Source organism: Phoca vitulina, unplaced genomic scaffold (assembly GCF_004348235.1).
Source record: "Phoca vitulina isolate PV1807 unplaced genomic scaffold, GSC_HSeal_1.0 scaffold91, whole genome shotgun sequence".
NCBI lineage: Eukaryota > Metazoa > Chordata > Mammalia > Carnivora > Phocidae > Phoca > Phoca vitulina.
In genome coordinates, this window is record NW_022589794.1 from 2,278,001 (window position 1) to 2,293,814 (window position 15,814).

The window sequence follows — 15,814 nt, forward strand, 5'->3', positions numbered from 1 at the left end:
CTCAGGTCATGATCCTGGAGTCCCGGGATCGAGTCCCGCATCGGGCTCCCTGCTCGGCGGGGAGTCTGCTTCTCCCTCTGACCCTCCTCCCTCTCATGCTCTCTGTCTCTCTTTCTCTCTCTCTCAAATAAATAAATAAAATCTTTAAAAAAAAAGAAAAAAGAAAAGAAAGACGGCCCTGGGTCTGTGGCTTGCGGGCCTGTGCGTGGCTCTGCTTACTGCAAGACCAGGATGTTGGCTGAAGCTGCCCTGCACCATCTTGGCTGCCATTTGGAGAAATCTTGCCCAAGGATGAAGCCAACGCATACATGGAGGGAGGAACCGAGTTCTGATCCAGTCCTTGCACAACCTGAGCCTCGCCTGACATCAGTGCGCTCTGGGGTGTCCCAGCCTCACAAGCCCCTAAATTTCCTTTCCTTGACTAGGACCAGTTTGAGCTGGTTTCCTTCACTGGCAACCAGGTTGTCCCGATGCACATGAGCAAAATTTGGGGATGTGCCTGTGAAGGGTCACTGTGTGCCCGGTGCCTCGCTACTCGGAATCTCAGTCGGTCAATACAGAGCTATTGTGCAGCGGGTGCGGAAGCTCCTCGCTCCAAAGGGGCCGCCGAGGCTCTAAGCATCAGGGAAGGATGGTGAAGGGGGGCTCTGCCTGGAAGCCAGCCCTCGCCACCCCCCCAGACTGGGTGACGTGGATCCAGCGGAAGTGCCTGGGCCTCAGTTTCCCTGTCTGGAGACCGGGGCCACAGCACCAGCCAGGACCAGAGGCTGAAGGGGCGATGGCTGGGAAGCAGTTGTAGACCAGCAGGATGAGAAATCTCACTCAGGTGTGGGGGCGTTTGCATCTGAACCTCGCAGCCCCCTCACCCCGCAAGTTACTTAATTTCTCTGGACCTCAGTTTCCTTGTTGGAAAAATGGGAATAATCGTTCCCATCTCCCGAGATGCTGTGAGAAGCCGAGATTGACAAAGGGGCAGGCTGGACATGTGCCCCGCGCACACTGACCTCCGACAGACGTCAGCATTCCCATCCTCCTCCCCAGCCCAGACCCCAGGAGACGCGCGCGCCCACAGCGCCCCGCGCGCGCCCACGCTCACCCCCTCCCCGCAGCCACCCCTTTCTTTCGCGGATCAAGGGCTCCACCAGGCGTCCACCGGGCGCGCTGCAACTGCCGCTTGGGGTGCCCAACCGTGACCGCGAATCCGGGCTCTGGGTCCGGGTCCGCGGAGCGCGCGGGCGGGCGGGGGGCCGGGTCAACCCCCGGGGGGCGCCCCGTCCGCGCACCGCCCGCCGTCTCGAGACCGTCTCGGGACACTCGGAAATCGCCGGCCTTCCGACAGCCGCAGCCCCAGGCCCTGGTGCACGCGCGAGGCGTGGGGCGCGGGTGGGGTACGAGGACCCGCGCGGGACGCGGGGCCTTTAAGACAGTGGGCGGAGCGAGGGCGGTCATTAGCATACATTAGCATTCCCCGCCCCACCGATAGGAGGCGGCGCGCGGGGCTCGGGCGGGCCGGGAAGCGGCGCGCAGCAGAGCGGGGCGCACGGGCGTGGGGGCGCAGGGGCGCAGAGCGGCGGAGCGGGGCGCAGCGGCGTGGGGAGCCCGACGCAGGGGCGCGGGGAGCCGGGCGGAGCGGGGCGCGGGAACGCGGAGACCTGCAGTGCTGCGCCGACGGCCCCGCGAGCGGGATGGGGCGCCGCGTCGCCCCCGCTCCCGGACCGCCGGCCCCCTGGCCCCGGCTCCCGCAGCTGCCGCTGCTGCTGCTCGCGCTGGCGGCCCGCGGGGGCTGGGGCGCGCCCGCACCCCGCGCGGAGGACCTCAGCTTGGGAGTGGTGAGTGCGCGGCCGGCAGACGGGGTCCCGCGGGCGGAGAGGACGCCGTCCCACCGCTCGGCGCCTGCGGGAGCTCGGGGAGCCCTGGACCCATTTCCTAGGCGGAAAGCTGAGGCCGGGGCGCAGGCTGAGCGGCTGACGCGCGCGCACCCGGGCCTGGGAAAGAGGCGCCGCGTGCCTTCCCGGCTCCTTGCGCTCCGCTCCCCGCGCGCGGCAGCCGCGGGAGGCAGCGGAGGTTGGGGCTGCCTGGACGGAGCCCTTGTCCGCGGCTTGGAGCGGCCCCGAAGGGGGACCCCCGGCGAGTGGGACAGCCGTTGCAGCCGCCGGGGGCAGTGCGCCCCGCGTGCGTTCGCAGTGGGAGTGGCGGGGGGAGGGGCGCGCCCCACCACCCAGGACAGGTTGGGGCTGCGGAGTGTGGGCGCCCCGGAAAGCCGGTGGCTCTCGAGGTTGCTCCGTGTAGGGTGTTGGGGAGCAAGAGAACCGGCCCCCTGCCCCCCGCTGGGCATGAATCTCGGCCCTATTCCCTGACCCCTTCCGCCGCCAGGGCGGCCAGCCTTGCTCTGCCTCCCGCTTGGCCCTGTCTGAGCTGGATGGGGTCCCCCTTCCATCCCCAGGCTCTGATGCAGCCCCACGGCCGTCCCCAGCGCCCCCTCCCGTAACACCAGCTGTCCCCCTGTTTTGGGAACCGTCCTGGGAGCGGCGGCAATGGCCTCGTCCCGCGCCCCTCCCCCATTCAGACTCCTCTGGACCTGGAGGGTTGGGATCAGACTTCATGGGTCGCCACCCCCAGGTTCGAGAGGCCCCGCGAGGGCGCGAGGGGCCGTTGGATTGGAACGATCTTCTGGGGCTTCGGCCCCTGCCGCTGCCCTCACTCCCCGAGACGCGGGGATGCGGGCCGGGGGCCGCGGCCTCCCCACCCCCCACACGGCCCCCGGCCGGCAGCGGTGCTGGCCGGACCCCTCTCCCGGCGCCGTTGGCACTTGGAGGCTGCAGGCGGAGTTGAGGCGGGCGGAGGCGCTCGGATGGGGGCAGTTGGGAGGCATCCGCGGCTCCACAGACTTGGCAGGACTCGGCCGCAGGTTCTGGCTGAGAAGCAGGCTGGGACCACCCCCGCCCAGCTGGCCCAGCCCTCGAAGCCATCTGGGAGGGCGCAGCCACGGCCCCTGCTGACGGCATCCCGCCGCCTGAGGGGCCCCACTCTGGGCTTCCTCCCAGCCGAACTGCCCCTGAAATTGGGGGGCCTCAGTTCACCCCCTCCGGGCTCCTTTGGAGCGGGGGACTTGCTGGACCCGCTCCTGGGGCACATGATCTGGGGGGCAGCGGGTCTCGGGGTCCACTCTCCCGCTCAGAGAGGCCCAGCCCCCGAGGCTGCGGAGGATCCTAGGTGCAGTCAGGGGATGCTAGTCCCGGCCCAGTTCCTTTGTCAGACCTGGCCCAGTTCTCAAGTTTTTCTCTGCCTGCCCAGAGACAGCAGGCTGGGCACACACTCCCAGCGAGGGCCAGGGCGCCGCCTCTTCTCCCTCCCCGGCTCCCCAGAGCCTCCTGGGGCGTGGCGGGCAGTCCTGGGCCCAACTCTGTGGGATGCACTGGGGGGTGGGGGCGATGTGGCTCCTCAGCCTGGAGCCCCAGAGACAGCAGGGCCCTGGCATCTGGCCCCGTGGGGGAGTAGCGAAGGGTTCTGCCCCTGACCCTAGAGGCCCCCACCCAGGGAAGGCCAGGAGGTCCCTCCTGGTGTGGCCAAGCCTTCCTGACTCCTGCCCACGTTTGTGGGCGGAGGGCGGTCTCTGGTGGCCTTCTGGGGAATGACACCTCAGAGCCCCAGACCCAGAGGTGCAGGAAGTCTTGGAGACAGGATTTATGGGGAGGAGGGGGCTCCTTCCCACCCCCTCTGTAGACTGCCACCCGCCCCTGGGGCCCACTGACTCTGCATATTCAGATCTGGGGCTGCCAGGGAGGAGAAGGGCCTCTTTGTCAGTGTGACCCAGCTTCTGCCAGAGTTGAGCCCAGCGGGTCTGGAGCTCTGGCTGGTCCCCAGAGAGGCTGGCCCGGCCCAGCCCACCCCCAGCTTTAGTGAGAGGACAAAGCCCTGGATTGAGTCCTGCTGCGCCCAACTGCCGGTGGGCTTTCAGGCCGTGTGGAGCAGGACAAAAGAGTGCGCTGTGCCCTCCTGGGGCTGTCGGCCGCTCAGCCCCGAGGTTTTCATCATTTTATTTCTGGGTAGGTAATAACCGTAGCGAGCTATTCAGGCCATAGGGAAGGGCCTGCGGGAGAAATCCCATCTTCCCTGCCCTCCCCTCGCTTCCTGAGAATCCCTCTGGAGGTCGTCTGGGCACTCCAAAGGACATGGGGACCTGGGCCCCTTATCTCTGGGGACGAGGCCTGCTGCCCGCTGTGCGGTGCCCTGTTTTCCCTTGGAAGTCCGTCCTGGAGAACGGTCCGTACTGGAGCGTCTGGGTCTGCCTGGTGCTTGGTGCCCACCCCAGCTCGCTTCTTTGCACGGACGTCACATCCTCCAGCCAGCCCTGGGCACGGACAAGCGGGCTGTTGCTAATATTTTGCTAAGCCAGCAGCAGGGCCGGGAGCACCTGGGACCCAGGCCCGGGAGTAGGGGGGCCTGGTGGCGGGCGTGAATGGGATGCGGTGCGTGTTAGCAGACCTGCCGGCTCGGCCCCTCGAGTTTCTGCTCGGGTTTCTGCTTCCAGCAACAAAGTGCTCGTGGCCCCGAACCACGTGGCATCTTGGCGGATCGTGTGATCTTTGACACCCAGAGAGGTGACTGGTGTGTGGCTGAGGATGGCCGGGAATGAGCAAGGCCCTCCAAAGACCCAGGAGGCCCCGCGGGGATGGGCAGGACGAGGCCGGATGGTGGCAAGGGTGGGTGCGAGCCAGGACCTCACTCGGAGCGAGTGTGAGCCCCACGTCCCCCTCCTGGGCCTGGGGCAGGTCACAGCAAGGGTGACAGTCACCCTTAGCCAGTGGCCTCTGGGTCCCTGCTCCTCGGTGCCAGCACCCAGGGGAGCCTGTGGGCCCTGCGTGCCCTCGGGACTGAGGTCACAGACCTGGCTTGGGGTCAGGACTGTCCCTCGCACCTCGAAGCTGCAGACACCCAGGCCGGGGCCAGACTGCATGCCCTCTGCCAGGACAGAGAGAGCAGGAATGGTGAACCTGGGCATGCGTGCTTTTGTCCTGAGCCTTGGAGAGGGAAGGCTGCTGGGGCCCCCTCCCTGCACCTCTGTGGGAGGTTGAATTTAAATGTGAAGGACCTAAGACACCCCCCAGCCCTCCTGAGGCCCCCACCTTGAGGCATGCTGTCAGCGCTGAGTCCTTGTGCCGAGGCACCCACTGCCTTTGGGGCTGCCGGCCGGTCTGAAAGAAGTCTCTGTGGGGCTTTTGTCCTGCGAGCCAGTGTGGTGTGGGCAGGGCTGTGCTGGATGCCTGTGGTCTGAGCCCTGGGAGTGTGGACCGGCTGGCCTGGGGGCTTAGGACGCGTTTGCTCTCACGGGGGCCCTTGACCCAGATGGGGGTCCAGACCCAGCCTGCGGGCCGAGGCTCCCGTGTGTGAAACAGGGCTGCTGGGACGTTCAGGTGAGGCCTCTGAAGTGTCCGACAGGGAGCAAGCTGCCTGCATGTTCCCGGGGGAGGGAGGAGTGGAGAGAAGGCCGTACAGGATTTGGGGTTTGCAGGGGGGCTGACGCAGTGCCTTCCAAGGGTGTGTGCTTTTTGCCTGTCGGTGGTGATCTGAGTTTCTAGTGAGATGCTCTGGGTGTAGGGTCTGTGCTTGGCTCACGGAGGGTGATGCATCTGCCCCACATAAGCTGAGAGCCTGTCGGGTCTCCCGAGCACTGTCCAGCTCTCGGGAGGGACAGGGCAGAAGCCCAGCTTCCCCACTCGCACAGAATCAGGTCCCACTCCTCACAGGCGGCTGGCTTCTGAATGCCTTCCTCCTGTACTCCGTGGAACTCCTTTCTCTATAGAACTTCCCAGGCTGCTTCCTGCCCCAGGGCCTTTGCATCTGCCATGCCCACCTCCATGAACTTTCGTAGGGCTTGTCACCTGACCAGCTCCTCATCTTTCCGGTCTCAACCCCCCCAAGGACATCTTCCCTGGCCACCATTTAATTAGTCCCTGCACCCTGTCACTCACGTCTCCTCATAGCACAGAGGTTACAGGAATAGGCTCTGAAGCCAGACGCCCCAGGCTCCCCAGCCCTGCCCCATGCTGGCTACGTGACTGTGGGTACATGTCCTAATCTCTCTAGGCCTCTGTGTCCCCATCTGTAAAATGGAGATAATCGTGCCCTCCTCATAGGATTAACTTAGCAGGTGCTCACTTGGCGTCTACCATGTGCCAAGCACGGATTGAACACCACAGACAGGGCACCCGGCCTCACGTAGCTCTGCCCTGGGGGTGCGAGAGCATTGAGTGGGTTAGCGAACGGAAGAGTACTCGGTAACTGTTGGCTGTTGGGATCACTCCTGGTAACGACAGTCATGCATGACACAGTCACGGTCTGGTGTCACTTGCTGTGTTCACGTGCTCATTGCTGTCCTTCCCCAGGACGCTGTCCGCACCGGGAGCCCTGCGTGCAGGGCAGGCTCTCCCAGGCCCCCGCTGCCCCAGGCTGCCCGGTACAGCGAGCGCTCAGCCTGGGAGTGTCAGGTGGATGGACAGCGAACGGCAGGCTGTCCAGGGGGGATCTAGGAGCGTTCCCCCCCTCCCCGGGGAAGACACTGGGGCCGACACTGGGGCTTGGGGCCCCCGGCAGCCGCCCGCTGTCAGCTCCCAGAGGAAGACGAGCACAGGGGTCCTGCTCAGAGGACGCTCCAGCTCATTTCCCTTCGGGGTCTTCAGCGGCCCCTGTGGCAGAGCAAGCTGGACGGGGACTGCCACCAGACCACGGCCCTGCCACTGACTCCGGTCACACGTCTGGGGGCCTCAGTCTCCTGGGTGGTGAGTGGAGGTGGTGGTCACCCTGCCCTCCGAGTGAAGGCACACAGGGCGAGCAGTGAGCCGGCACCGCGTGGGTACGGCCGGGCTCTGCTCTCCTCACTGTGCGTGTTCGGGTCCTCAGGACTGCCCTGAAGCCACCACCTGCCAGCTCCACGTCTCCCGAGCCACATCACCGTGGCTGGGGGGTGGCCGTCTGCACGCGGCCCCACGGCAGCCTCTGAGCCTGGGTTCCCTCAGCTGTGCAGAGGGGCTAATGCTAAAGACACCTGCTCTCCATGCGCCCCCCACGAGGCTGGGGTTCCAGCTGGAGGTGGGTTGTGCAGGGGAAGGGCCCACGGGTCAGCCATCCACGGCCACGGTCCCTGGCAGAACTGCAGACACCCAGGCCAGGGCCAGTCCCAGGCACACGGTGGCCCCACCAGCTCCAGGCGATTGTGTGTCTCCTGGTCACCACTTACCACCTGTAAGTGGGGACGGCAGCGGCCACGTGGTGGGGCAGCCTAGAGGACCACATGAGTAAGCACTTCTTGTTTGCCAGCTTGGTGAAGCACAGAACAGTGCAGCCCCGTGCCATCCCTCCATTGGGCTGGGGCTGCAGTTTCCGCGTGCCCACCTGCTGGGGCCCCCCACCTGCTGGGCCCCCCACCTGCTGGGGCTGCCGTGGGGCCGGGGCTGCGCTTCCCTGTGACTCTAAGAGTAGGGAGGGGAGTTAGACCTGTGGGCGGTGTAACAAACTGTGTTGAGCACACAGGGTAAGACCTGAGGCCTCGTGGGCGAGCCGGGAAAGGCCCGCCGGATGCGCTGCACCGCGTCCTGCCAGCGCCTGGCACCGGGCACCACGTCCCGGCCTCAGCTTCCCCCTCTGCGGTAATGGCCCAGCTCAGGGGTCGCTGGGAGGAGGCAGAGCTCATCTCCTCGGCTGTTGGGGATCCTCCTCGGCGGGGCGGCGGCTGCGGGGTTGGGCCGCCCCTGCTTCTCTCCTCCCCTCCCCTCCCCACGGCCTTCTGGAAGGTTCACCTCCGCTGCTGCAGCCTGGTTGCCCTGGAGACGCGGTCGCCGTGACGACGGCGCAGGGAGGGCGGGATGGGCGCGCAGGGAGGGGCCGGCCTGGGGGTGCGCCCCGTGGGCTCTGTAGCGATTGGGGCGGCGGGGACCCCCGGGGGGGCGGGCTTCCTGCGGCGGGCGCCCCCGAGGAGGAGGCGGGGCAGCGTCTGGCCCCGGCTGCGACCCCCACCCCGCCCCCGCCCGGAGGAGCGGTGGGGCGCTCGCCTGCCGCGCCCCCGGGTTAGCGCCCCCGCCGCTCGCACCCATTAGGCTCCTCGGCAGCTTCAGAATGTAGTGCTGCCCCGGAAAAAAAAGGAAGCCGGGCCATTTGGGAATTTGCCAGTCTCCTCCCGAGATGGAGATGAGCTGGCAAGTGGGGAGGGCACTGTCTTCTTAGCCGCCCCCTCCCCGAGGGCCCCTCCCTCCCTCTGCCGGCGGCCGCTGTGCCTTCCCCGCGGGGATGGGGCCTTCGGCTTCCAGGCACTTGTTCCTCCACCGAAGACAGGCCTGGGCAGGGCCCCACGGGCTTGCGGGCCCAGTGCCACCCCGAGGCCACCCGAGGGCCAGCGGCCGTCAGCAGCCCCCACACCCGCCAGGGCTTGTCCTGGTGTCAGACCCCCCTTAGGATTTTCCCCTGGCCAGCTGGTGGGGTGCTTCCACCCCCACCCCGGACTGTCCAGGAACGGACCCAGAAGCACCCCCCAGGACTGCAGGGGCCCTGGGGAGGAGAAGCGGGGGGGGGGGGGGGGGGGCTTGAGAGGGGACCGCTTTGTGATGCTAATGTCATTGGGAGGAGTCCACATTGGGGGTAGGTGGGAAGTGTGATTGAGGACACAGACCCCCGCACCCCCAGCCCTCGCCTGCGGGTGGGGACCCCCTGGCCAACCCCGCAGATTCAGCCCTATCTCAGGCAGGGTCCGGGCAGGCGGGAGTGGCCACTGACCTTGGGGTCCGCAGTGCGGGTCCCAGGGCCGTGCCTGCACTCAGCTGCCCCTCGCTTCTGCAGGCTAACCCCGGTGGCCACTCAGACCCGAGGCTAAAGCCTGCTCTGCAGTGTGGCAAACATTGCAAAACCGCCAGGAGTGCTCTTGGCTTCTCCAAAGCCCAGAACGCGAGAGTCTCCAGGCCGGACTTCCCTGGGGACCCCAGGGGTTGGGGGGCCAGGGCTCCTCCATGAACCCCACAGAGCCCTGTGAGGGGTGGAGCACGGGGCTGCTCAGTGCAGAGACCCAGCTGTTACCTCAGCCTGCAGGCCAGACCGCCGGGGTCCTTCTGAAGCAGCCTGGGTGGGGGGATGCACCCGCTTGGATGGACCCTTCCCTGGTGAGGAGGGGGTGGCTCCCACGCCTGGCATCCTGTTTGTCAGGAGACTCCTGAGGGCTTCCTGGAGGAGGCAGCCTTGTGCTGCTGAGCAACAGGGCTTTGAAGTGTGTGTGTGTGTGTGTGTGTGTGTGTGTGTGTGTGTGTGTGTTGACATTCAGAAAGAAAACTGCAACATCGAAACTTTGTAAAACTTTTCCCCAAAACATGTGTGGCCTCAAATGTACATGTTTTGTGCTTGAGCATCTCCAGGGCCTAGCCAGGTACTAGCCGGGACATGTCCCCTCTCGGTGCCTGAGATAGATACACTTTAACGTGTCCCAAGTGATGTGAAGGGAGGTCCTCCCAAACGAAGAGGGGTGCCCAGGGACAGCAAGGATCTTAACTCTGAGGAGGGCACAGTCCGGGGTGGGGAAGTGGGCCTGTCCCAGCCGATGCCCGCCTCGTCTGAGCACAGGGCGTCACTCCTCAGGCCCCTCTAATCAGGAGTGTCCACTTGGAAGGGTCTCCTGATTGCTGTCCATCGAGGACCAAGTTACTTCCACTGCTACCCAGTCCTGTCCGACAACCTCCGAGGGCCCTAGGTCCACACACTCTCTCGGGGGGTCTTCTGTCAGGACTGGTGGTTCTGGGCCAGTAAGGGTTTGAGGGGTGGGGGTTAAAGGAACAGAGAAACCCCAGGAAAGACTCCATGTTTCCTGGAAAGAGAGGAATCTAGCTGGTTCTCTGCAGGTGTATGCAAATTGTGTGCAAATCATGGAGGTGGCTCCTCCTGGTCAGTTGAAGCTCCTGAGAATTCCGGGAGGGTGGACTCTCTCCCACTGAGCACCTGCTGGGCCCCCTGTGGGGGCAGAGCCTCTGGGCAGGGGTCCTACTGGCAGGGGCCACAAACTCAGAAGCTTCCGGGGACCCTGCAGGCAGCATGAACGAGAGCTTCTTCAGTGTCCCCCAGAAAACAAATAGGCCTGCAGGTTGCTGCCTAGCTTGGAGCCAGGCCTGGGAGGGGGGGGTCTCAGGGAATTCCTGCAACCTTGCCCCCCACCCACCTGCGGGTCCTCCCCCACTGGGGAGCCCACCGCTGTCCACACGGCCCAAGGCTTTCATGTCACACCGGCCAGGACGTGGGCGTGACACCATTTGGTAGTTGAAGCTGAGACTCCCCCCAAAGAATGGCGTCAGCGCCTCCCTCTCTCCTCGGGCCCCCCACGGGGGTAAAGGTGCTGGGACTTGGGACGGGGGCTCTGTCTGTGCCCATGGGGAAGGGTCACCTGCCATTCCTGCTTCCTGTTTGGCTCGGGACCCCAGTGCCAGGGCACTTTTCGGCAGACCTGTCCCCTGACAACACCACGTACACTTTGTATCCAGCGCGCCTGCTTCAGGCACTGAGTGTTTCCGTGTTGTAACTCACGATGTCCTCACACCCACGGGCAAGGAGACCACCCAGAGGGCTTGAGGGACCTGTCCCAGGTGCCCGGCAAGGAGGTGGCCCAGTGGGATTTGCCCCCAGGCAGCCTGGCTTCAGAGTCCCGGCAGCTCATGAGCGGATTCCTAAAACCGGAGTCTGAGACTACTGCCCTCTCAGTGTGGGTTTCAGACCTTAGGTCCTAGGTTGCTGCTTCCCAAGGTGGCTCTGGGCCTGAATTTGGCACTTGCCACGTGTAATAACCTTTTTATATTTTCACCTTCTCAAGTGTGCCCTGGGCGTGTCCTGGCACAGGAGAAGGGCGCTGCTTAAGCTCACCCTTTCTAAGGGGCATCAAGTTTATTAAGACGGTTCTCCAGAATCTGTCTATAAAGAGGGGGCCCGAGGTGCCCTGTGGGCTAATGGGGGGCTGGGGCCGGTGGTGATCAGGGCAGAAGAGGCCTGCCCCTCACCTCAAGGGCAGGCAGCTCTTCTTGTGGGGCTGAGCCCGCCACCTCCTCGCCTCACTCTGCTCTCTGCTCTCAGGAGTGGCTGAGCAAGTTCGGCTACCTGCCCCCTGCAGACCCCACAACAGGGCAGCTGCAGATACGGGAGGAGTTGACCAAGGCCATTGTGGCCATGCAGCGGTTCGGAGGGCTGGAGGCCACCGGCATCCTGGGTCAGTCCTCCAGCGGTGGCAGGAGATGGGGTTTCCCCTAACTGCACCCCCACCCCGCCCCGCCACCCTTTGGGGCCCTTCACCCTCTCCAGCCTGCCCGTGGGGGGTGGGCTTAGGGCTGGGCCCACTCTCCCTGGGGACATGGGATCCCGTCAGCACGCTCACCACCCCCAGATGCGGGCATGTTGTGGGGGGACTGTGCACCAGCTGCGCCCAGACCCATCTGCACACCGCCCAGCAGGGTCTCACGCACTTGTGCCATGGGGGCCAAGGGGGCCCGCTGTCGGGGTGGGATCTGCCCACCCATGGTCCCAGTTGATTCTTGTCCCCGGAAGTGGCAGATCTGTGCGGCCCAAACTTGCAGCTTTCCACGGGAAGCCAGAAATCTGGGGTGTTTGTGGGAGCACCCCGGGTTTTACATATTGGCAACAAATCCCAGGCTTGGAGAGACCCTCCCGTGGGCTGATGGAGCGCATCTGTGCCCAGGCCCCGGAAGAGGGGTACACATCCGTGTCCCAGCAGAGCTGGTCAGGCGTGTGTGCTGCCGAAGTCAGTAAATGCTTCGCATGACCCCTGCCTGGCCGTGGACGTCCCCCTGGCCGTGAGGCCTGGCACGCTGGAGCCCCGGGGCAGGGACTGGGGGATAGGGCCTGAGCCTGCTGCCAGCCCCAGGGGACCTGACCCCCGGCCACCCCTGCAGACGAGGCCACCCTGGCGCTGATGAAGACCCCTCGGTGTTCCCTCCCTGACCTCCCAGCTGCGGCCCCGGCACGAAGGAGACGCCAGGCTCCAGCTCCCACCACGTGGAACAGGAGGAGCTTGTCCTGGAGGTGGGTGGGCTGCACCTGCCTGCCTCTCTGGGTCTCAGTGCCTGGGGGCTGCCCAAACAAGCGCCCCCGAGCCGAGCTTCGCGGGACCGGGACTGTGTCCTCAGTTCCTGAGGTCCAGGGCTCGCAGGGCTGGCTCCTTCTGACGCTCCGTGGGGCGGGTGGGTGGGGGGAGTCCGGCCCCCGCCTCCCTGCTCCGGGTGCTGCTGGCCGCCTCCGACCCACTGCCACAGTCCCCGCGTCTGCCGCCCTCGCGCAGCCCTCTCCCCGTTCCCCCCTCATCCGCCGCCCTCGCGCGGCCCTCTCCCTGTCCCCCCCGTCTGCCGCCCTCTCGGGCCCTCTCCCCGTCTCCCTCATCCGCCACTCTCGCGCGGCCCTCTCCCGTCCCCACGTCCCCTGCTGTGTCCTCTGAGGACACCTCACCCCATCCGGGAGGCCTCATCTCAAATCCTAACTACATCCACAAAACCCCGTTTCCCCATAAGGCCTGGATGGGCAACCCTGGGGAGGGATGTGCCCGGGAGCCCCCCGGGTGGGGGCTGGGGTGGGGGCAGGGCCTGCGCCTGGTGGGCAGACCCTGGGCTCTGACCCCACCACCTAGGGTCCGCACATTCCCGCGGGACTCGCCCCTGGGCCGCGACACGGTGCGTGCGCTCATGCACTATGCCCTCAAAGTCTGGAGCGACATCACGCCCCTCAACTTCCACGAGGTGGCGGGCAGCACTGCGGACATCCAGATCGACTTCTCCACGGCTGACCACAACGACGCCTACCCCTTCGACGGCCCCGGCGGCACGGTGGCCCACGCCTTCTTCCCCGGCGACCACCACACCGCGGGGGACGCCCACTTCGATGACGACGAGTCCTGGGCCTTCCGCTCGTCAGGTGCGTCGGGCTGAGGCTGAGTCCCAGGGACCCCCTGGCTTCTAGGGGCCGCTCCAGGCCTGCGGGGTGAAGAGCCCCCACGGCCCCGAGCGCTGTGCGTCTGTCCCGCCCGTGGAGCCCAGCCTCACCCCGCCGTCTCCGGCAGGGGCGCCTGCCCTGCGGATCTTGGGCTCACAGGCCTGGGATGCGGGCTCACACGGCTCGAGGTGTCTCCCCTTAACGGGCTGAGCGGGGCTCGTCCTCACCCTGGTCCCAGCTTCCAGGAGGCAGCAGAAGCTTGCAAGCCCTCTGCAGGCCTTCACACCTTCGCCCCCTCGCTCGCTGAGCCCCACTGGTCCAGGAAGGCACAGGCCCCCAGGCTGCGGGTGGGCCGAGGGGCGCAGGGCACAGATGGGGGCCACTGTGGGGTCAGTCCATGCTCCAGCCCCGGGAGCAGAGCCCGTCCCAGCCTGAGGAACCAGCAGCGACCCCGCAGAGCCTCTGGGCCCTTTGCCATGGTGGGACTCAGGCCCGAGAAGCCCTTGTAGACCCCAGGAGGGCCTCGGCAGGAACCGGGTCGGTACCCCTCACATCACACCCCCTCCCCACGCGTGCCCCCGCCCCTGTGCACGAGCTCGCCCCATCCTTGTGGCCGGTCCGGCAGTCCCTCCCCTGATCCACTGCTCCCTGTGGTTCCCAGATGCCCACGATATGGACCTGTTTGCGGTGGCTGTCCACGAGTTTGGCCACGCCATCGGGCTGAGCCACGTGGCGGCCACGAGCTCCATCATGCAGCCCTACTACCAGGGCCCAGTCGGCGACCCTCTGCATTACAGGCTCCCCTATGAGGACAGGGTGCGGATCTGGCAGCTGTACGGTGAGTCCTCCCCCTCAGAGACAGCCACAGGCTCCCCAGGGATGGGGACAGAAAGGCAGGGGACCCCCAGCGCACGGAACCCCCCGGGAGGAGGGCTTTTCTGTCTTGTTCGTGTTTGTGAGCTCAGCATCTAGACCCTGCGTGGCACGCCTTAGCTGCTCCCTCACGCGTGTGGGATGAGTAAACGGGTCTGTCGCCGGGGTCCCTGGATGCGGGGCATGCAGCCTTGTAAGAGCTCGCCACAGAGCTTCAGGAGGTGACCGCGGGCATGGCTGGTGCCCCTGGCCCTGCGCTAACCACGTGTGTGCCTGGCGGTGCCCAGTCTTTACACCTATGACCGAGGGCCGGCTGGGCCCACTTAGAGGTGGGAGAACTGAGGCAGGATGGCCCGTGGCGGCCAACAGAGCCAGGACTGGACCCAGAGCCCTGCTCAGGGACCTGCTCTGCTGGGGACGCGTCAGGAACCAGCGCAGGAGGCCCCATCCCGCATCGGGCGTGGGCCTGGGCCAGGGGCGGTGGTCCCAGCCCCGTGTGCGGCTCCGGTCTCCTGCCCAACCCCAGTCTGCTCCGCACGGCGGCCAGACCCTGCCTCCCCTTCCTAAGCGTGGCAGCCCCTCCCCTGCTCCCCTCGCCCACCGCCCTCTGATGCTTCTGGGCTTTTCCTGCTGGAGTAAAATGTACCACATTAACCACTCAGAGCATCCAGGTCAGTGGCATTTACCCCGTTCACAGTGTTGCCCATCTGCCACTTCACCTAGTTCCAGAACATTCCTCACCACCCCCTGCCCCCCCCACCGAGCAGCCACTGACCTCTTTTCTGTTCGTCTCCACGGTGTGGGCTGCTCACGCCAACGGAATTGCACCGAGTGGCCTTTCGCGTCCGGCTTCTCTCACTGAGCACCCTGTTCCCGAGGCCGCCCACGGCCCGCCCACGGCCCGCGCCACTGTGGCCAGCGATCTTACCTGTCCACTCGTGCTGGTGGACACCTGGGGCGTCTCCACGTTTTGGCTGCTGGGCACATTCACAGACGAGTTTTGGTTGGAAGCCCTGTGTTTGGTTCTTTGGGGTCTGCACCCACAGCGGTCTGGGGGGCAACTTCGTTTAAGCCCTGGAGGTCGAGGAGGGGTCGTGGGGACCCCCGTGTCTCCTCCTCCCACTGTGATGCTCTAGCAGCCGTGCCCGTGTGGGGACCTGCCACCCAGTGGCCGCAGCTCCGTACTGGGGGGTCCCCTGGAGGGGGTGGGGTCTGCAGGGAGGCGGGCCTACGGGTTCAGTGCAGCCTCCTGTCTCCGCAGGCGTGCGGGAGTCCGTGTCCCCCACGGCACAGCCACACACCCCGGAGCCCGAGGAGCCTCCGCGCCTGCCAGAGCCCCCCGACAATCGGTCCAGCACCCCGTAAGCGTGGGCCCCTGGTCTGCACACCGTGGCCGGCGCCACCCCCAACAGAGGCTCGGAGCCTCCCGGCTCTTCTGAGAAAAGCACGGCTGTGGGGCCACGTCCCTTTCCTGAAGCCCCCCAGACGCGGAGGGCACCTGCTCCCCCCGGCCCGGGCTGCAGGGGTGGTGGCCCCTCACCCCTTGTCCCAGACATGCGCCCCACGATGCTCCCTGACGCTCTGCTCACGCCTCGCTCTGTCTCGGCCACTCTGGGCTGCGGAAAAGGGACGCGGGCTCTGGATTTTTGTTTATTAATTGAAGTATAGTTGACACACGGGGGACTCCTGTTAATGCCCTTTTCTCTCCTGACGCACCCCGTCGTCGTGCATCTGCGAGCCCGTGGGCGACAATGTGGGGTCTCCTTCCGGGTTTTGTGAAGCCCAGCTCCTCACAGTGGCTCAGGAAAGGGGGTCCAGCCCGCCCGGGTCTGTGCCCCAGCCGCGGCACCTCCCCTCCCCTGCCCACCCCCTTTCTCTCTTGCCCGGCCCGCCCCGGCCCTCCCCTCCCCCGGCCCCCCCGGCCCCCCAGCCCCCCGTCTCTCTGCCCCCCCGGCCCCCCAGCCCCCCGGTCTCTCTGCCCCCCCCC

The 15,814-nt window shown here is 66.2% G+C and overlaps 1 protein-coding gene across 3 annotated transcripts in view; it reads left to right on the top strand.

Moving 5' to 3' along the window:
• The first annotated feature begins 1,608 nt into the window (after nt 1–1,608).
• Nucleotides 1,609–15,814, top strand: part of MMP17 (matrix metallopeptidase 17) — a 22,549-nt gene continuing 8,343 nt past the window's right edge. Inside the window, exons 1-6 of one of the 3 annotated variants that reach the window (XM_032396333.1) lie at nt 1,609–1,829; nt 11,092–11,224; nt 11,925–12,054; nt 12,653–12,936; nt 13,616–13,792; nt 15,089–15,188. In XM_032396333.1, the coding sequence (XP_032252224.1) occupies nt 1,686–1,829; nt 11,092–11,224; nt 11,925–12,054; nt 12,653–12,936; nt 13,616–13,792; nt 15,089–15,188 (968 nt within the window). In that variant the 5' untranslated portion in view covers nt 1,609–1,685. Of the gene's footprint in view, nt 1,830–1,860; nt 4,047–11,091; nt 11,225–11,924; nt 12,055–12,652; nt 12,937–13,615; nt 13,793–15,088; nt 15,189–15,814 lie in introns of those variants that run through there. The other 2 variants (XM_032396335.1, XM_032396334.1) reach the window with 2 other exon arrangements.